Source organism: Sceloporus occidentalis, unplaced genomic scaffold (genome assembly GCF_023333645.1).
Source record: "Sceloporus occidentalis isolate IW3139 unplaced genomic scaffold, rSceOcc1.0.p SCAF_1, whole genome shotgun sequence".
Classification (NCBI taxonomy): domain Eukaryota; kingdom Metazoa; phylum Chordata; class Lepidosauria; order Squamata; family Phrynosomatidae; genus Sceloporus; species Sceloporus occidentalis.
In genome coordinates, this window is record NW_028316981.1 from 190,003,624 (window position 1) to 190,025,688 (window position 22,065).

The 22,065-nt window shown below is 39.0% G+C and overlaps 1 protein-coding gene across 4 annotated transcripts in view; it reads left to right on the forward strand.

Moving 5' to 3' along the window:
- LOC149323138 (DENN domain-containing protein 4C-like) overlaps positions 1-22,065 on the forward strand; it is a 98,926-nt gene that overhangs the window by 25,018 nt on the left and 51,843 nt on the right. For 3 of the 4 annotated variants that reach the window (XM_089487800.1, XM_089487809.1, XM_089487811.1), the window contains exons 2-9: positions 892-1,213; positions 4,373-4,625; positions 6,469-6,538; positions 7,844-8,013; positions 9,691-9,932; positions 19,162-19,228; positions 20,832-20,890; positions 21,621-21,765. In XM_089487800.1, the coding sequence (XP_089343926.1) occupies positions 909-1,213; positions 4,373-4,625; positions 6,469-6,538; positions 7,844-8,013; positions 9,691-9,932; positions 19,162-19,228; positions 20,832-20,890; positions 21,621-21,765 (1,311 nt within the window). In that variant the 5' untranslated portion in view covers positions 892-908. Of the gene's footprint in view, positions 1-891; positions 1,214-4,372; positions 4,626-6,468; positions 6,539-7,843; positions 8,014-9,690; positions 9,933-19,161; positions 19,229-20,831; positions 20,891-21,620; positions 21,766-22,065 lie in introns of those variants that run through there. The other variant, XM_089487812.1, reaches the window with a different exon arrangement.

The following is a 22,065-nucleotide window of genomic DNA, read 5'->3' on the forward strand; positions in this document are numbered from 1 at the left end:
CTAGTCATACTCTCTCAGCCATAGAAGAAGGCCTTGGAAAATCTCAGAATAAATCTTGCCAAAAAAACTCTCAGAGGCCTGTTACAGACTGCCAAAATAAAGCTGCTTCAGGTCTCTTTGGAGGTATGCTGTTTAAATGATGCATGCATCCTAAGAATCGGGAAGCTGCACCAAAGCTGCACTCCAGTGCTTAGGACTGGAGTGTGGCTTTGGTGCGAACTCCGGACTCTTAGGACCCATGCATCATTTAAATAGCATACCTCCAAAGAGACCCGAAGCAGCTTTATTTTGGCAGTCTGTAACAGGCCAGAGTGGGTTGCAATAAATCAGAGTTGACTTGAAGGCATATAACAACATTAACTAGCAACATTTTTATAGTATTAAAATGGGAAGGATTTGTTTAGACTAGCAAATTTGTGTCATTTTTATACCCAGTATCTTCTTTTTGTTACTTTTTCTGTGTGTAAATATAAAAGCAATAATTACTTTCATTGGCTCTGTCTAATTGGTTATGGTTCATGTGTGTTGAGTGTGGGTGTGTATGGATGTGGCCCACAACTAAATTACATAGAAATGTCATGGCTGCGGCTATTTGGCAAAGGGATTGTTGTTTAGTCCATCAAGAATTTAGGAGTGGTAGCATCAAGGGAACCTTGTTGGAACGGAAGAAATGCTGTTATCTCATTGAGGCAGCTTGAAGCCAGGAAAGTTTATTTTGGCATGGTAACCCTCAACCAGTTGTATGCTTGGATGTGTTTAACATGTTGTGTCTTCATTTTGTCAGTTGTTGTAGTGCTGTTGTTTTTCTCATGACAGGGCTAAACAACTGATTGACTGGGATAAGATAGCTCTTGATGTGAACTTTGTTTCTTTCTTTTGTTGTTACCCCAGGAATCCCAGACACAACTATGATAGAAGATAAAGGCCCAAGAGTTGTGGACTATTTTGTAGTGGCAGGACTCACCGATACATCAACACTTCTGGATCAAGAAATAAATCGCTCTGAAACAAAGTCCCTTGGTCCGAAGGCTCCAATTACAGATCTTGCTGTCATCATCAAGTCAGCAGGTGAAACGGTTCCTGAGGGATACACGTGTGTCGAATCCACTCCAACAGCACTTCAAGCCAACTTGAACTATGGGAGTCTTAAAAGTCCAGAGCTTTTTCTTTGCTACAAGAGGAGCAGGGACAAGCCACCTCTTACTGACGTTGGGTGAGTTGGCTTTATATTGGTCATGGACAGCAGTGTTGTGGTGAGAAGGGAAAGGATCTATGTTAGTGAGAGAGACTTTGAAACATCTGAAGAGTAGAACTTTGATAATGCCTTCTAATCAATATAGTAGGTATTGGAAAGAAATGTTAGTGGTGGTTTGATATATCAGGAGGGTTAGGTCACTGATGTTTGAGATAAAGGCTGCAATTCTATGTCAGTTTGCTTGACAGTAAGACCTGTTAATTCAGTACAATTTACTGCTGAGTCTATGTATAAGATTGGACTGTGTGTGAAAGAAGGTCAAAGAGGAAGAACTGGAGAGAAGTACCAGGTCTGGTAGTTCACATGTTCCAAAATTTGCCTGAGGAGTTTTATGCGAAACTGTCTAAAGATATTATACTGTGCTCCTGATGATGTCAACCAGTGCTGAACTGAACATATTGATGCATGAAGTTGCATAGAATGTTCTAATTGACACATTTTGTTGGCTTAGGACAGTCAACAGTAATCAGTCAGAAAATAAACAGCATGTCTGTCCTGAGAAACAATACTAGAATTGGCATCCTGTGGTTGACACATACAGGCATAAGACCAACTTAGCCAGTGGGCCCTTGATGTTGGTTCCAGAACCCCCCGTGGATACAAAAATCTGTGGATGTTCAAGTCCCAATAAATAAAATGGATTGTAAAATGGTGTTCCTTATATAAAATGGCAAAATCAAGGTTTGGAATTTATATATTTTAAAAATATTTTCAAGCCATGGATGCTTGATCTGTGGACAATAGATAAAAAATCCATGGATATGGAGGGCCGAATGTAATCAGCACCACTGGAAGAATTCAGCTCTGCCAGCCATGATAATCTCCTGAGGCTTTCCTTTACTAGTAATTGTACCATGGCATCACCCCTGCCATTCAGTGGCAAGGGATAATGGGGTATGATCAGGCAGTGATTGCTTGCCTGCCACAGGAAGGTGATGTTACTTTCCTAGACCCCTAGAGGATCTCAAAATCATCCAGAAGGATACCTTTCTTATTTTGTGTGTGCGTGTGTGCATGTTCAAATTGTCTGTCAACTTAGGGCGGTCCCCTGAATTTCATAGAGATTTCTTAGGTAAGGAATATTCAGATACGGTTTTGTCAGTTCTTTTCTCTTAAATATAGCCTGTGTCACTTGGTATATGTTGCCGGTCTCCCTTCAAAGTACTAAACCGGGTTGACCCTGCTTATTTTCCAAGATCAGATGGGATCTAGTGATTTTAAGTGCTTAGGCTTTGTAGCCAGCTGATAAAGTGCATTCAACTGCTGCCTGGCTATCCCCTTGTCACCGCATGACTGGGGTGGGGACACTCCATCAACAGGAGAGATATGGGGAGACTCAAGGAGGGGGAAGGACATACCATTATATCTGGTGGAGCTTTGCACTTCCCAGTGTGATACAGAACTTTGGTCTATATATACATGTCTCTCTTTTTCCCCACTTCTGCTCCCATAACAGTTCTTGTAATTTAGAGATGAGGAGCATCTTCCGCTTGCATTGTTGTTGAATTGCAGTTCCTATTGCCCTGATCATTAGCCACAATGTCTTGAGATGATGGCATTGCAGTAAGACTATATGTGAAGGGGGGAATGTGTCCCCCAATTTGGTAGTAATCTAATCTGATGTTCTACTACTGTAAGATTGTATAAGGAAGAAGTGGCTTCTGTGTGAGGTTATACAGAGTTCAGGGGCCACATACAGAAAGTCTGTAGACAAGAGCCATGTTCTCTGCACTTTGACACGTGCTTTTATGGAATACAGAAACACTGAGATAGGCTTGATGTTTATAGATCACAATAGAGTGATAGCGCTGATAGGTGTTACAGTGCCACAGAATCTGGTGAATGATGGCTTCTGCCTCTTCGAATGTTATTTATAAATTACTGGTTTTGGACCCTGGGCCATTAGAACAGTGGTTCTGTAGCAACAGTAGTAAACCCATGGCTAGCATAAAACGTAGAAAGTTCATGGTCCATTACATGCTTCCATGTTTGGGCTTGTTAGTCCAAATGTGATTTTTGCGTGGTCTGGAACATCTAGGCAGTCAGATACCCTTCAGATGTTTTGCACTACAAATGCCATCAACCCCAGTCAGAATGACCAATGGTCAGGCATTGTGGAAAGCGTATTCCAAAATATTTGGAGGGCACCAGGCTACTTGCTCTAGTTTAAAAAGTAACTTGATCCAGATGGATGCTTTTGCTATACAGTGGGTCCTCCCCTTACGCGGGGGGATCCGGAACAGATCCCCCCGCATAAAGGAAAATCCGCATATGCTCGCATCCCATTGGAAACAATGGAGCGTGTGTTTGTGGCGGCGCGGGCACCATTGTTTTTCTCTCTGTGGCTTCTGCTTATGCTGGAAGCCACGTATAGTGCACCCGTGTATGGCATGGGCGCGCACTGTATATTGTTCAAAAAGTTTGTGAAATTACAGTTCATATAAATATTGATTAAACTAGAGAAGAGTACAAAAACGACCTTTCATGTCTTTCACTTTCCTTATTCCCACTACATTGTTTAAGAGCGACACTGATGCTGAAGTGCTTATGACGTTTGCTGTAAGATAGCAGCAAATGGTTCTTTTTTAAAAAATTGTTGCTTGAGTTTAAAAAATGATTTGCAGACCCATCTTCAGATGAGATCTTTTTGTTGTTGTCATTATCACTGGCATGTACTCATAGTATCTTCTTTATTTCCGTGCATGTCTCCCCCCCCTCTCTGTGTGTGTGTGTGTGTGAGAGAGAGAGAGAGGGAGAGAGAGAGAGATTGAAATGGAAATAAGAGAGCTAAGTATATTACGGTGCATACACAGATATATTTCAAAAGTGACCAGTGGCAAATGAGTTTTCAAAAACTTTGGGCAAAGGGATGCCACATACAAGTGCATTAAACTGCCATTTTGAAATCTCTTGTCTTAGGTTTCCATTCAATTTTTGGAAAAATTGAACCTGCTTCTTGCAGCTGTTAGCAGGCAATCAGAATTGTCTTGATGTTCCCTATTTTGAGAGTCATTTTTTGCATTTGTACAGAGAGGTGTAATTGTACAGTGCATTGACAAATAACTTGATTTATATGTGTGAAATACTCATGTGTCCATTATTCCTTGCTCCTTGCAGAGTTTTATATGAAGGAAAGGAGCGTTTAATGTCAGGTTGTGAGGTGATCCAGGCTACTCCATATGGCCGTTGTGCTAATGTCAATAACAGTTCAGCCACTTCCCAGCGGATCTTCATCACCTATCGGAGGGCTTTTCCAGTACGACCTCAGAACTCCTTGGCTGTTACGGACATCTGTGTTATTGTAACCAGCAAAGGAGAAACCCCTCCTCATACTTTCTGCAAAGTTGACAAGAATCTAAATTGTGGCATGGTGAGAATAATATGTTGTCTAAAACAGTAATGAAGTGGTGGGTTGGGCAGAAACTCTGGTTGCTGCTATTGAAGACCTAAATCCAGTTACAACTGCTGAATGGAAAGTCAACACTTATGTAAATCCCATTGCTTCAGTGGATCATACTTAGATTTAGACCTTAAAAAAAAAAACTCTACTCTGCTCCTACCCAACATATTAAACTTTGGATACCATTTACCCCACTTCAATTTCCCCAGCTCTATGTTTCGCCCTTTCTCCACTGTTGCAGCCAGAATTATACCTGTGAGAGAGCCAATTACACTCGGCCCTGCACATTCACAGCTTTGACATTCACGGTTTTGATTATTTGTGAGGTCAAGGCTGTGTGTGTGTGTGCACTCCACCTCCTTCCTCCCAGACTTTTCTTCTTGAGGCGGGGAACCCCAGGAGGGAGAAGTTGAAAAGAGTGCGCACGCCAACCCTGCCTCTTTCCCCGTCAGATATCTGCCTTCCCCAGGAAGTCTAGGAAAGAGGATTAGAGAGGATGGATCCATCCCCTCCCTTTCCTAGTTGGATGGGTGCCTGGGCAAGGCAGGCTCCCATCTACCTGGGAAAGAGGTTTGGATAGGATGGATCCATCCCCTCCAGGTCTCTTTCCCAGGCGGATGAGTACCTTCCTTCCCCAGGCATTGATACACCCGAAAAAGAGGGGGGGGGTTAATCCATCCCTTCCAAGCCTATTTCCCAGGTGGATGGGAGCCCAGAGAAGGTAGGCATTGTCTGTCTGGGAAAGTGACAGGGAACCAGTTAAAGGGACTAGAGGGTGGGGGGAAAAGGGGAGTGTGCTCGCCTGTTCATTTTCTCCCACCCACCCCTCCATTTAACTGGCTTCCATGGGGTTGGGGGGAGTTATTCACATTTTTTCCATATTCACAGGGGTCTTGTGTGCCTAACCCTCGCAAATGTAGAGGGCTGAGTGTACTGTATTTTCCTTCAAAGCACAGGGTGGGAATAAAAACAAGTGTTGGGCTTTGGAAGAGTGCACATGTTGTACTGATAAAAACTGTGATTCTTAATTCTGACATAAATAACAGCTGCAATTATTTAAATGAAAATGAAAATAGATTTACCTTTGAAACTACTTTTATTTTCTATAATCTATTCATTGTCTCCATTGTGGATAATAAGTTAACTGCAAAATGCACTACTGAGTTTTAACATTCGTAGTGTTTGCAGTATTAGCCATAGAAGCAAACATTTCTTTTCAAAGTTGTTTTCTAAATAAAAGCACTTGGGTTCAGGAAAAGTAGACCTTGTGGTTCTGAAGCCATTAATACATGGCTTAACATAAAATACAGAATCAGAACTAATGAGTAATACCTCTGTTTTTTTTATGGCTTCATGGCCTTAACAACTGCAGCTTTAAATAATAGCTTGAAAGTTTTAATGAGGCATGAAAACAAAACAGAATTTTCATGTTGCCCTGCACACATGATGGTGGTGGTCATTATTGTCCCCATTTATTAAGATTTAAAAAAAAAACCAAGCAAACTCTAAATATAGCTATTAAAATAAACAGAAATTAAAAACAAAAACAGTGTATTTATAATGTAGAACTACATTTTCTCTTAAAATCAACATATCCAAAGGATTACCAGTTCATACAAGGCTGGTCTTTAAGACATTAGCCAGTTCTCCATAGAGTCAACTGAGTGATTATGCACACATGTGAACCAAATTGTGTGTGTGTGTGTGTGTACACAGATACACACCATTAGTACAAAACTTCAAAGCATTCTTGTATTTTTGTCCATGTTTTCTGTGTCTGAATTTGATATTGACCCTATATGTTCCCTTATAGTGGGGTTCCAGTGTATACCTGTGCTATAAGAAGTCTGTTCCAGCTTCTAATTCAATTGCATATAAAGCAGGTAAAGTTCAAAAAGTGCAGATATATGAAACATTTATGGAGACTGAAATGTATTTTACAGTATCAAATTTTCTTGTTAAATAGATGAGTTGAAATTACTTGATTTGAAGAGCTGCCATCATTTCCCTTTGGTTGAGTCTTGTGTTTCATTAAACAAAAAATGTATTTGAGCATACTTATTCTATCCTTCTCCAAATACAAAAAATGTATTTGAGTATGCTTATTCTGTCCTTCTCCAAATAAATTAGAGCAACTTGCATGGTGTCCTGCCCTATCCTTAATTGTATACTTTTAATAAGTTGAGTAGGGATTTGAACATGTATAGCAGCCTGCTCACTGCATCATACTGGTTTTCAGTTCAGTCAGAATGAATAGCGCAGAACTGCAAAATAAACCAGTTGGAAATCCAGGCCCTGTTGTGCTAGAATGGATTATGCTACCTAGAAACATATTCTTCCAGATTCCTGAAGTCAGAAATTCAGGAGTAATTGGGCAAACTATATTTGTTGACCAAAAGACACTGATTCTCTTGACTTTAGATCTGAGTTCCTCAAAAAGTGGAGAGTCAAAGTAGACATGTAGGCTTTCAGGCATTGAGTCATACAGTGTGTTACTGAAGAATGCTGCTTGGCTTCACAGTATTTTGATGGGATTAGCGGGGATAATACAGAGAAGGGCCACTAGTACATCTGGTGGATAGACAGAATGGACTGCAACACAGAATGATGGGCATCTTGACATTTATTTATTTATTCATTTATTTTTATGGTGCCTTTCTCCCAAAAAGGGATTCAAGGGGTCTCACAAGATAGAAACACTTTAAAATTTTTACAATTTTAAAAAAATTAAATATAGACAGATATAGGAAAGCTTTAATTTTGAAGTGATTTACATCAGCACATAAAGAAGTGGAGCAAGCATAGATTTTGGTTTAGTTTTTAAATGTGCCAAAGCAGGCACTGGTGATAGTTTTGGTTATAGATGCTTTCTCTGGCCAGTTTCCAGGGATCCACAAATCCCTCTTAGTTTCCAGTCCTATAGGGCATGCCTTCAGAGGTGAAGGACTAGGAATGGCTAGCTTCCATTGTCCCTTTTGTGAATACATTAATGTGGATAAAACTGAATGGATTTTAAATTTTGTTTCATATCATTGTTTCAGATTGCATTATTTCAGATAGATTAATAAGGTTTATCTCCTGATACAAGGAAGTTATATTCACTTTTTATTAGTTGTATTTGCCAAAAGTATATGTTGTAATCTTGATAAGATAATAGACATCCTTTTTAAAATATTTTCTTTTAAAAGGCCTAATATTCAGATATCCAGAAGATGACTACGAGTCCTTTCCCTTGTCAGAATCCGTACCTCTGTTTTGTCTTCCAATGGGAGCTACCATTGAATGCTGGGATTCCCAAACCAAATATCCACTACCTGTATTCTCAACATTTGTTTTGACTGCTTCATCTGCAGAAAAGGTATGTAGCAATAGCAATAGGATTTACATTTCTATACCACTTAACAGTGAACTCAGCACTCTCTAAGCAGTTTACAATCTGTAAACCAATTTCCCCCAACAAGCTGAGTACTCCTTTTGCCAACCTATGAAAGGCTGAGTTAACCTTGGAGTCCTGGGATCGAACTCTGTGGCTGCAGTACCAGCAGTTAACCACTGCACCACCAGGGTTCCTTTGTTGGAGTAATGTATTAATTTTTTTTTCATATGACATACAAACAATTTATTTTTTATTTATTGAAATGAAACATCTTGTTTCTTGAGTTTTGAAATCATGATGTTGTATGCTGTTTAAAATACACAATATTCAGTTCAGATTTAGCCAGTCCTCCATCTCCACTTTTTTTTTATCCATGAACTCCATGGAATCCATGGATTCAAGCATCCATGGTTTGAAAATATTTTAAATTTTTAAAAATGTTTTAAAAATATATAAATTCCAAAAAGCAAACCTTAATTTTGTCGTTTTATACAAGAGACACCATCTTACTATGCCATTTAATGGGATTTGAGTATCGATGGATTTGGGCATCCACAGGGTGCCTTGGAACCAAACTGCAGCATTTACCAAGAGCCCACTGTACTTAAGACAGACCCAGTGCAGTCAGTGGACCTTAAGTTAGTTGTTTTATGTGGTGATTATGAATAGATTTTGTAAATGCATTTTAAAATTTTTAGGAAGTATTAGGGTTGAAAATCATGACATATACTTTAAGCTGATTGTGCAGGAGATCGGGGTGGTGTGAGAAATCATTCATAGGTAGCTTTTTTTTTCACAGTGTGTTTTTCTAAATATTTTTCTTGGGAGTGGGAATAAAAGCAATAAATATATCTAAGCTTAAATGCTTCATAACCCACTGGGTGACCATGGGCAAGTCACATGCTCTCAGCCTCAAGGGAAGGCAATGGCAAACCTCCTTTGAACAAATCTTGCCAAGAGAACCCTGTGATAGGTTCACCTTAGGGATGCCATAAGTTAGGAATGACTTGAAGGCGAGCAACAACAAAATTACTTAACTAGGTAGGCTTTAAATCATGGCTCAAAGAAAAATATTTGACAGCCTAATAGATACTTGTTTCTGGCTCTGGGAACCTCTTGGTTAACAGAGGAGCAGAGATATAGAGCACTTTACTGAAACTGCTTTTCTTCATGTCTTCCCCTCTGTCATTCAGCACAGGTATATCACATTGAGTCCAAGTTGTTGAGGCCCCCATGCAAGCTAGTATTTGTGTAACACACTCTGATTAAGCTAAAACATTTGTTCTGAGCAGTCTTGGAAAAGGACAGAATAGAAGAATATGCATATTTAAAAACATAATCAAGATTATCATTTTCAGCTCTCTTTAAATCAGGGGTGGGTTAAGTGCAGCCTTCAAAATCCTGTTGGACTGGAGCTCCCAGCATTCTTCACTATTGGCTATGCTGTCTAGAATGGCACTAGGAATATTGCAGTCCAAATCACCTGGAGGGATGCATGTTACTCACTCCTGTTCTAAATTTTGATGCATTATTATTATTATTATTAACCTTTATTTATAAAGCGCTGTAAATTTACACAGCGCTGTACATACAATCTTCTAATTGGACGGTTGTAATTGTGGCTTTGTCACCATTCCCACTCTCTCTTTGTTACTCTAGGTATATGGGGCTGCTATTCAGTTTTACGAGCCTTACTCACGAGAGCTGCTAACGGAAAAGCAGCACATGCAGCTGGGCCTCTTGACAGCAGTAGAGAGAAAAGTAGTTACTTCCAAATCCATAAATTCCAACAAATGTATCTGCCTTCTATCACACTGGCCTTTCTTTGACGCCTTCAGAAAATTTCTCATGTTCATCTATAAGTTGTCTGTGTCTGGACCGCATCCTCTTCCAATTGAAAAGTAAGTAAAACTCCTCCTCCAAGGCAGCTCTTTGTTTTCATGGGTACAGTTTGAAAAATGAGAAACCATGATGTGGATCTGTCCATTCTGGCTGTCTTACTGGTAGAGTGTGGTATGACTTTTACAACTGCAAACCCATTATACATTGAACAGGCATCTGAGTTTTATTCTGTCTAGTCTACACAGATGGTGTATGGATTGGAGTTGACGTTCACATACACACAAACCCAGGGGGTTAAGATTCCAGTTTTGAATTGTTTGTATGTAGTCATTCAATAACTTAATTATAGTTCAGAAGCAAAAGTAGTGCTGTTGATAGACAGCTCATGATGCATTTTGCCCACTGTGCATTGACACTCGAATTAGAGAAGAAACAGGACTTTTTGTACTGTGGTGTTTTGTAACTTTGCTGTTGTTTCCTGTTAGCTTTGTGTTGAAGGATAGAAGAGCACTGTTATCACAACACAGATAGGATGTTCATTACCATAGCAATGGCATTATCAGTGCTTCACTCTCCAGATTACAAATTTTACCAGTTAGGTTTTCTACTACCATATCTACTACCATGGCAATCATGCACTGCTCAGAAATGAATGAATAGCACGAAATTGCTGTTCATACATCAACTGCAGTGTACCTGCTAATCCTACTCCATACCATTGTATGGCCAACTGGTCTTCTCATTGTAACTAGAGCATTAACATATTAACTACAGAGAAAATTGATAAGGATCTTGTTTAGGTATTTTTAACACACTTCCGGCCATTTCACATGAAGAAAAAGTCAGTCGTCCATATCTACATGGGTTCCGTTCTGATAGAAGAAAGTGCGGGACCTCAAGTACTATTATTGTCAAAGGATGCATAATGTGCACCCGACCATGTTGGCATGGCTGCATACATGTGCCACCACTGAGGAGATTATCACATGGGGGACGGGATCACTTCCCTGTCTGTGACCCCGATCTCCCATCCATGAAGCACTAGAGAAAGTGTTCGTGTGAAACACTTTCACATAATATCACGCTGATCCTGTCAGTGAAGTGTAATTGTATTAATGGGTTCTTCCATTAATACAAAATTACAGCAAATGACAGGACAATTCAATTTCACTCACGGCTGAATGACAGGATCAGCACGATGGGATGTGAAAACCTTTCGCACGATCACTTTTACTAGCGCTTCCTAGACGGCTGAATGTCAGGATCAGCATGATGCAATGTGAAAGTGTTTCACGTGAACACTTTCACTGGTGCTTCCCAGACAGGTGACAGGTTAGCTGTGAAAGTCTTTTCCATGATTGGGCGGGAAGGAAGAGACAGGGAAGGGACAATGACCTCCTGTCTGCCGTATGATAATCTCCTGACAATAATGGAGTGGGCCATCCGCGGATGCTTCAGTCCATGGATCGCTAGCCCACTGATGGGCAACTGTATTTTTAAGAGATCCCACAGCCCATGTAAATGGTCTGGTTCCTAAATGTTTGTTTAAACATCCAAAATGAGGAGGAACAGCCAAGAAACCAAGAGAAATATTGGTTAATAAGTCCAAACTAAATGCAGCATTTATTAACTATGTGGACAATTCCAGTTTAAAAGTAATGAATTTGATCCAACTGAAATGAAACACTTAATACATTAAATCCTACTGATAATTAAACATATTTTAACCTGAAACCAGTAAGGCTTACAGTGTAGTCTTAATAACATGTATCGGAAATTAACTTCATTGTCTTTAACAGGATTTACCCTTAGTATGTTTGTTATTGTTGGCTTAAGCACTTTAGCTAGATAATGCATCATCTTCAGAGCCTTTATAGATTAAAAGTAAGCTCACATGTTGTTTCTTGTTTGTAGTTAACTTTTCCATGAATTCTTGTCTAGTGTTGCAATCCATAGAAGATGAAAAATTAACAATCATTTTAAGTCTCACTCACCCTTCCAGAGGCCAGAACTACCCTATTGCATCTCTTGAGAGCCTGTGATTGAAAAACATCATAGAGGGGGAAATTTCATGTCATTAGTTTCTTTTGGTTGTAGTTCATCAGGAGCTCAGTGATGCAGAATTCTAGCAGATGCTGGCTTGAAAACAGAAAACAACAACAACAACAACCCAGCGAAATTAGATGTATGAACAACAGTTCACTGTTTCCTATGGGTGATGAGGAAGTGTGTAAGCTTGTGTTGATATCACAACTAATGGTGTCTTTCTTGCATAATCAAAATGATGTTTTTCACATTATTTTTGTGTCAGTAGGCTTTTCAGATCTACAAGAGCTTTTTCAAAAGATTGTGCTACCAAGTTTTTAAAGGCACTTTTTAGGTGTGAATTTTTCAAAATCATTGTTCTTTTCTCTCTCTCTCTCTCTCTCTCTCTCTTTTTTTTTTTTTTTTTGGGGGGGGGGAGAGGAGAAGCTGAAATGAGCAAGAAAGTGTTCCTCCTTCAGATGTCCGTATTCCACTAATAGCAACATGTTCTGGACTTCTTTCTGTTCCCCATCAATCTCTCTCACAGTCTCAAATGCTCACTAGTAGTTATCTGAGGTGAGATAACCCTCAGTTGCCCTTCTCCAGCCTCTTTTCTACCACCGCTACATTCCCCATCTGTTCCCCTCCCTGTTCCCTGCTGCTGCTACATCCCTCTCCTGCTCTTCTCTTCGCTTCCTCTTTCCTTACTTGGAAAGGAAGGGAGAACAAGGAAAAAATATCTTTATTTTCACTGTCTGACACAGCTTGCTACAGAGCTGGCCGCCTCATGCCTGTGGGTCTTCATTGAGTCAAGGCTAGGGAGACTTGGGAAATCACCTATGTGCTTAAGAGTCAACAGATGAATTTTGTGTATGGGTCCAGAATAACACAAATGTCTAAATCTGGTCCTTAGTGGTTTACACTGCTTGAAAAGGAAAGTTCCTGAATATTTCAGAGTATTGAGCAATCAGTTTGGGAGGCAACTTCCCAGCAGTCTCTTTACCAGAGATGAAGAATGGGATGTGATTAAAAGTTACTTTAAAAGCAAGGATATTGGATATTTAAAAGAAAGGAAAACATTCTTGGTTTTTAAAGTTATATTGAAGAAACATGTTAATAAATAGAAAAATTGTGTAAAATATATTTAACAAGTGTCAAAGAGAAAACTCTCAAATTATTGGATTGGAGAACTTTGTAGTGTGCAGTAGACATGGAATAGGTCAGTAGACATGGAATAGGAGGGAGATGATGTATTTTAGAAGCTTGCATGTACTGATAATAATGCATTTAGCTAAGGCTGTACTTATATATATACTTAATTGGTAATCAGTCCTATTAAATTGTATGGAACTTACTTTTGAATATAAGATAATATTGTGCTGTGTGGACACCAACATCTATCCCAAACAATATTTTTAGTGTTACCAGAAGAAGTTTCTGTTTCTTCTCTAGAGTTCCCTAATTACAAAGTAATGATTTTGGAAGCCTTATCTAAGTGGTCTTGTAATTTTGAACCAGGGTTCAAATACAGCAGTCTGTTGAAAAATCAGTGGTCCCTCTACATTCACTGGGGTTAGGTGGGAAGGACCTCTGTGAATGTGAAAAAACTGCAAATAACACCTTTATTTTTACCTAAGAGAACACTTCTCTAGGAATCTTCAGGTCCTCCAGTGCAACTCTGTCGTCAACATCTGCCAGATGTTGATAATAGAATCGTGCTGGAGGACCTACAGATGCCTAGAGAAGTATTTTCTTTAGGAACTTCTAAGTTCTCCAGCAGAACTATACGGTCAGCTTCTGGCAGAGATGCGCTGGAGGACGTACAGATTCCTAGAAAGAACATATTAATTACAAATAAGCAAGTCTGCAGAAGTCAAAGCTGCAGATGTGGAGAGTCAACAGTGATACAGGAAAAAGGGTTCCTAAAACTCCAGTATTCCTCTTGTTTAGGCACGTGAAGTGTCTTTAGATAATTGTGTCTGAAATGGAATTGTAAGAAAACTAGACAGTGTTTAACATTTATGCCTTCTGCTTGGTCTGTATATAAATTCTTCAGTGTTACAAACAGTAACTTGAGATCCTCTAATCTGTCCCTTTTTAAAAAAAATGTAATTTTAATCTGATACTTTTTGCATCAAAGCATCTAATCTACCCCTTGTAAAATCCAGTTGAAAAACCATGTCTTTTATGATCAGAATGATTGTCAGGTACTGTGCAATCTCTTATGCTTAGCAGATTAAATACAGGGCAGATAGTAGGTGCTTTTAATATTACAATAAATTTGGGGATGGGGGTGGGGATCATGTATACAGATACACTCCCAGTCTTGCAGAGAAATACCTTCAAAAATCTCTGGTAGCTATGATATTAAAATCACAGAATTCAGCTGTGTAGAATCTAGTTTATTTTTATTTTTTTAGCTTTCAAGCAAGCCAGACCCTCCTCTCGGGGTTTTTTTTCTGACCCGCAGGCATATTGGAATAATTTCGTTACATAATTAAAACATTGGGTCAGAGGGAAACCTAGTTCAAGCCAGATAGTTATGCCAGAAAAGCCAAAGTTACTGCTAGTGGAGTTCTTTATTAAAGTGGATTTATTCATAGAGTTTGTGTTTGTTGCTGCCAGAACTCAAAGCTGTTTAGCTAGGAATGCTATGGAACAACCTCTCAGGAATGAAATTAAAAAGAAGATGTTGACAACTTTGTGTTGATAGTTCCTTGTGAACTGAGTTATTTGCAAAATCCAAGCAGTTACAAAGGGTTTGAGATCAAAGGAGGTTTTACTCCAGCCTTCTAATTAGATCAGAGCTATTCTTACACTTTGTTTAAATTGGCTTTGTTGGAGATGGAGGATTCTCTAATTTATACTCTTTTGTAGTAATATCTTCAAGTTTAAACATGGCTTTTTCGAGAGGCACAGTCATCCTTGAAATAAATCTGAAGTGCAGTTGGCCCTTTTTATATACTGATTTTTTATACACGGATTCAAGCATCTACTGTTTGAAAATGTTCAAAAAAAGTATAAATTTCAAATATCAAACCTTGATTTTCCATTCTTTATAAGGGACACCATTTTGTTATGTCATTATATTTAATGGGACTTGAGCATCCAGGGATTTTGTTATACATGGGGGATCTTGGAACCAAACCCCAGCATATAACAAAGGTCCATTGTATGTGTACTAAAGAAGGGAGCTGATTTTATTTTTAAATCTGTATAATTTACCATAAAAATGTGCTGAGGGTGACAGAAGGTAATAAAATACAGTTTATAAGTAAAATCTTAAGTAAAACATGATGTAAGACCTCATTGACTAAAACATATTTTAAAACAGATCAACCAAAGAAATAGATAGCACCCAACCAATTAAAGCCCTCTTCATCATTTGACTGTCTTAAATGTTGAAGATTTGACTGATTGAAAAACATTATTTTGCTGCTAGCAGAAAGGCAGCAGAAAAGGAACCAAACCTTATTCATGGACTACAAGCTCCAGAACTTGTAAGTGGTCACTGAGAATCCCTAGTCTTGCATCCCTACCAACCATGCTTCCAGGACCCTCCCCTGAAGATCTCAGACTCAGGGAGGTTGTAATATGAGAGAATATAGTCTTCATATAATCTGGACTATATAGGGTTTTGTAGGTCATAATCAGCACTTTAAATTGTTCCTAGAAAGAGAGAAGTGAAGCAGTCATATAATTCCTGTAACCAGCCTTGGTCAAGAGTTTGTTCCCACCAGGTTTTGAACAGTTTTCAAGGCAGTGGGGTGGCTGCAAGAGTCCAAAGTGTATGAAACTAAGGCAATGTATTACCATGCTTAAATCAGACATCTCCAGGCATGTTTGATGTTGTAGCTTCAATTGTACAAAGGCAGTCCTGGCCACCCCAGAAACTTGGATATCCAGGTTGAGGACTGAATCTAGGACTACAACCCAGACTTTGAGTCAGACTTTTCAGGGTTGTGTGACCCCACCCCACGCAGGTGGAACCCCTGTTTCTTGGTTTGCCTTTCAGCTAGCTAGAACCACCTCTGTCTTACCTGGATCACATTTGAATTTCTGTCTGTCTTATCTGTCTGTCAGGTCAATGTTATCAGCATATTGGTATCAGTCAACCTGAAAAACTCCAGCAAAACTCTCCCAGCAGATTACAGTCAGCCTTTCTTATACACAGATTTTTTATACACAGGTTCAAGCATCCATGGTTTGAAAATTTTCAAAAAAAGTATAAATTTCAAATATCAAACCTTGGTTTTCCATTCTTTATAAGGAACACCATTTTGCTATGTCATTATATTTAATGGGACTTGAGCATCCACAGATTTTGTTATCCACGGGGGATCTTGGAACCAAACCCAGCATATAACAGGGGTCCACTGTAGTAGAATCTAAAGTTTGCAAACCTAGCTGAAAAACTCAGTTTATAGAAACATTTACAATAATTTAGAAAGATGTTAATGTGAATTCTAATAAAAATGTAGGAATATCCTGTGGGCACATCTAAGTGGGTGTTCTGTTTTTTTAAGGCTATATATGCAGATTTTAATATGAAAGAAACCTAGTATTAGCAGTCTTGTATTCCTGTGTTATGAGATCTTAACACAGTTGTGAATCTGTAAGTTGAGAATTTGATAGTATTCCCAGTTTACAAGTGATGAAAAGGCTGAGAAACATTAGGATGAGTTAGCGAAGGTGCTCATATGTGAGTAATCTTGCTCTTTGTAGTTTTGCTCTGTTCCACCTTTTTTTTACAGAAGGCTAACACTAACTACATTTATTTTGGTAGAATATGATGCTGGCTGGGAACTAGAATGGAGTTGTGATAAGGAGACAAGAGAGCCTTATGTGTAGTGTTCTAATATGTGTAGTATACCAGGAAACCATTGTCTCTATTCAACCCACTGTTGATGGACTGGGGACTGGGAAATATTCCAATTTTCTGATGTTTTTCTGTCCAATCTCCCTTTGAAGATTTTTGTGGATGGACTGCTGTTCTGAGGACTACGGAGATTCAATCCAGGAAGATTCAAGTGTTCTGCAGCTGTGGAGTCGAAGGCTTTCATGGCCGGCATCCATAGATTTTTGTGGGGTTTTCAGGCTATGTGGCCATGTTCTAGAAGAGTTTCTTCCTGATGTTTCGCCAGCATCTGTGGCTGGCATATTCTCTGAAGGAAGAAACTCTTCTAGAACATGGCCACATAGCCCAAAAACTTCACAAAAAACTATGTTCTGCAACTGTTTTTGCGTATTCTCATCCTTAATGTCTGATTTATGTGAGTTTCTCCTTTGGTACAGAGACTGGCCTGTTTGCCCCATGTAGAGTGCTGAAGGGCATTTGTGACAGATGGTGGCATATATCACATTAGAGGATGAGCAAGCAAAAGTACTTTTAATGTTGTGGGTGATGTGATTAGATCCTGTGATGTTTCCCGAGTAATGTGTGAGTAGAATTGGTATTTGGGTTTATGGTAAGGTCTTGTACCTGTCTCCACAACCATGCTGCATGTCCTTCTGTAGCTAAGTAATTTTTTGAGCTTGGGAGACTGTATGTAGACAAGTAAAGGACTGCCATGAAGAGTGCTTGAGAGAGCAACATTGGCCTGTTACAGACAGCCAAAATAAAGCTGCTTTGGGTCTCTTTGGAGGTATGCTATTTAAATGATGCATGCATCCTAAGAATCCGGAAGCTGCACCAAAGTTGCACTCCAGTGCTTAGGAATGGAGTATGGCTTTGGCGCGACCTCCGGACTCTTAGGACCCATGCATCATTTAAATAGCATACCTCCAAAGAGACCCGAAGCAGCTTTATTTTGGCAGTCTGTAACAGGCCATTATTGTCCAGAATAGCGTGTAGTTCATTGATGATACATCTAAGTGGTCTCAATTCGGAGCTGTATGTGACCACTAGTAGGCTTTGCCATTTCCTGTCTTTTGTCTAATTTGTAATAAATCAGTCCTGGGTACAAGTCTTGCCTTGTTGCTTTTTTAAAAGATTTCATATGGTAAATAACGTAACTTGAAGAATGTTTGCTGTAATTTGCTGAATTTGGCATCCCTGTCTTCTTGGTCTGAGCAGATGTGAATGTATCAGAGGAGTTGGCTGTAAACTATGCATGTGATAGTGCCTGTCTTTTATGTAGGTTTGCTTTAGGATAGGTCACAAGGGGCTATCCTCTAGATTTTTGTATTCAATCCAAAGCCTCCCCCCACAGCTGTCAACCCCTAGCTTGACAGTGGGAAGGTGAGAAAGGAAGTAGTCAATACTAGGTCATCTCAGCTTGGAGGGAGAAGGAAATAAGAGTAGGCCTGGAGATGAATTCATCTGCAAGCCTACTCTTGTTTTCTTCTCCCTCCAAGCTGAGATGAGCTAGTATTAACTCCCTGCTTTCCCCTTGAAGCTACATGGTCTGAACTGCCCCCCTTCACTTCTTTCTTTCCTTACGTGTAGGCAGCAGCAGCCGCCTCTCTTTACATCTGAGTGCAGGGGATTTGGGGCACCAGAAGTTATGGAATAGCATCTTGCACTCTATCCAAAAACATTATTATTATTAAACAGGATGTTACAGGTCCGTATCATTTCACTCTTTCCTATTCGCTCTTGTCATTAGAGATTTTCAGGATTATTCCTGTCCCCCCCCCCCCCCCTCCTTGATGTGGTTGACTTAATTTGTATTTTTTTCCTGAGAAGATAATTCCTTTTGCTGTGTTTGGACAAAAGAGTACTTTTTAGATATTGGAACCTCCTAGAAACTATTTTTCCCATTTAGTCATACTTCTAGATTAATCTATGTGCATAGATTGTGGGCATAAGTAAGGAAGATACAAGCTGAATAATTTTTGGTAGATTGGTCATAGTTGTAACATTTGATGAATGGTACATAAGACTGTTGTTCCTTTGTCTGAAACATTATTGCTTTAATGAAATAACAAACAACCGCACAAATCCAGGTTCTCATGAACTAGCAAGAATCTAGCCGTGAAAAGTGCCTGATCTCTATGAGTATTTGTCCAAGTTTTTAAATGATCCTGTTCATTGAAAAAGCAAATTAGTGTTTGTTGATTGCATTATCCTTTGATTGAAGCAAGTGTTTCATAAAATATTATTAAAAGTCAGTTGTGTTACGAGTTTGACTAATAAATTAATATAGTTTGTTTACATGATTTTTTTATCCTCATTTTTAAAAAATTCAGTGTCAGTGTTTAATTTAAATACAAAAAATGTTGATTTTGAGGCAGCTTTTACTTTTAAATATTTCTTTACAGGCATATATCCCATTTCATGCATAACATACCTTTCCCATCTCCTCAAAGACCAAGAATCCTTGTACAGGTAAGTGTCCTCTTCTCTAAATAAAGCCTGTTGCTAGCTTTCATCTTCTGTCTTAAGCTGTTGCTTGGAAAGTACAGTACCAGTACATTCAAAACATTAATTAATCACAGTTGTACTTCCAGCATCCTCCAAAAGTAGGTTATTCCTGACGTTGTTACTATTCACTCTTTATTTTTTCATTTCTCAAAAGTAACTAAATATTACCTTTTTTAATTTTTAAGGAAGAAAAGGCCAAAAAAACTAAAAACCTCTTCCTTGTGGTACAAAACATGGTATTCTCCTGTGTGCCTCATTGTTGCTTTGACATCCACATCAGAGTATGAAGCAGCAAAATGAGATACAGTGGGAAAGGTCTCTTGAAGTCTGTTTTTCTTCCTTGATCAGTGAAGCCATACTGTGTAACTAGAAAAGTAATTAAAATTAGTTACACAGCAAAAGGAATGTTATTTTCCTTCATTAAGTTACATTATAGTCCTACTATAATGTAGCCATACCTTTGTTAAATGAAGAAGGAATTAATCACAAGTAACTAATTACTTGCAATAACTGGTCACTTTTCAAGCTCTTTGCTAATTGTGCATATTCAATGTTCCTTTTATCTTTTTATATTATACACATTTGAGATATCATGAAGAAGTTTCTATCGCCCTTATTCACATATTTATCGCTTTAAAATGTACAAGTCTATGCTTCTAGCTACATACCAGTGTGAAATATTCACACAAAACAACACATTAGTATACCTCAATGGAGAACCAGTGCACTGCAGTTAGTTGCAAAATAATCTTGTGCATCTACTGAGATGTAAGTATTATTGTTTTCAGCGAACCATACTCACTGGTAAATATATGTAGGACTGCAGCCTTATCCTGAATCATGAAGCAATAATGTTCCTGGTGTTTAAATTAACACTGGCAATATGGCATTAGTCATGCTGACCTACCGTATAGGCCAGGGGTAGGCAACCTGCGGCCTGCGGGCCGGATGCGGCCCGGCAAGGCCTTGGGACCGGCCCCAGCCCGGTCCTGCCGCTGATTGCCGCCGGGGCCTTTGACCTCTTGCACGCAGGGGCAAGGGGGGCAATTGTCTATAGGCGCCTCAGAAACATGCATTTATATTAACATTTTTTTAAAAAATCAGCATTTTTTTTTGCATGTCCTCCACTTTTTTTAAAAAAGTGTCCACCATTTGAAAATGTTGTCCTACATTTGTCCTGGTTTATTTATTTATTTACATTTTAAAAAATTTATTTAATTATTTATTTTTTGGCTTCGGCCCCCCAGTTGTCTGAGGGACAGCAACCCGGCCCCCGGCTCAAAAAGGTTGCCTACCCCTGGTATAGGCTTTTTGTATGGGTTATTTGAATAATGTGTGTTAAGTTCTTTGAGTACTCTCGAGTGCTATAGAAGTACTTTCCATGATTTCTATGCTGGTAGAGCTCATATGTCTAGTCACCTGTTTCTTGATCATACATTGCTGTATGACATCTACTTCATGGCCTAACAGTTAGAATACATGATTAATTAGAATATTCAAATTGCTGTTTTTTGAAAGCTGTCAAATAACTAATATTTGTGGGGTGCTTTTCTTTCCTATTTTGCAGCTTTCTGCACATGATGCATTAATACTGTCTCAGCCAGTTGCTACACCCCTGCCACTCAGGTAATGATGGTCAATGTCTAATAGTTTACAGGTGGAAGCTGGGTAAAATCTAACTGAATTTTCAAATTACTGAATCTTAATGCATAATATACAGCTCATTGGATTAAAACATGAACATAGCAATTCTTATGTAACTGAGTCACAACTAATGCCACTAAAAGCAGTGTTCCACTCTGTTTGTGTGTGAAAGTGTACTAAGGCTATAGTGATTTGTTTGAATAAGTGATAACTAGTTTCTGTCAATATAACAATGTTTTCCATAGTGCTGATATTGCTAAGAGAGAAAAACTTTTGAGCATAATGGAAAAGCTGAGTACGTCCAACAAATGAAATCCTACATATCTGACATATCAGACTGAGTTCAACATTGCAAGTGCCAGTGCAAGAGGATCTCTGTTTCCTCTTCTCTTTCATTGAAATGCTGAATCTAAGACACTAAGAGAGACCATGTGCAGTGCTACCATAGAATAACCTTCTGTTGCCCGTACTAAAAAAATGAGCATAGGTGACCCCCCCCCCCCCAAAAGAAGGAACAGATTGAATTGAGCTGGACTTGCTTGCCTGACTTACATAGGATACATACAGTACTTGTGTCCTAGAGCATTGGGGTGCCACAGCTAGAGATAGAGGTAGGATGTAGTTTTGTGTTCAATGTGGTGTTTTTTATTATTAACTATTGTTTTTATGAATAATGTATGTTGTAGTCCTAAGCTTTCTGATCTCATTCTAGTGGAGCAAACTTCAGCACTCTGCTAATGAATCTTGGACCAGAAAACTGTGCCACTTTGCTCCTCTTTGTGTTGCTGGAGGGCAAGATCCTGCTACACTCTCTCCGTCCAGCTGTACTGACTGGTGTAGCTGAAGCTGTGGCTGCTGTAAGTACACGTTGTTCTTTTCAAAGATGCACCAGTTATATTTACACAGATTGTGTAATGCCCTTTTCATTTCAGTAGGCAGACCCATTCTGTTTCTGATCTACATTTTGTTTTGGCTACAGAGCTTGAATGGTAAATTTTGTAAGTCTTTGCAAGTATTTTGAATTAGCAATCTGCTTTGTTCTATTAAGCAACCTTGTGCATAATGCAGCATTGTCTATATAGTACATGGATGGAAATCCTGTGGTGCTCTAGATGATATTGGACTGCAACTCCAAGCAGTCCTTACCATTGTATATG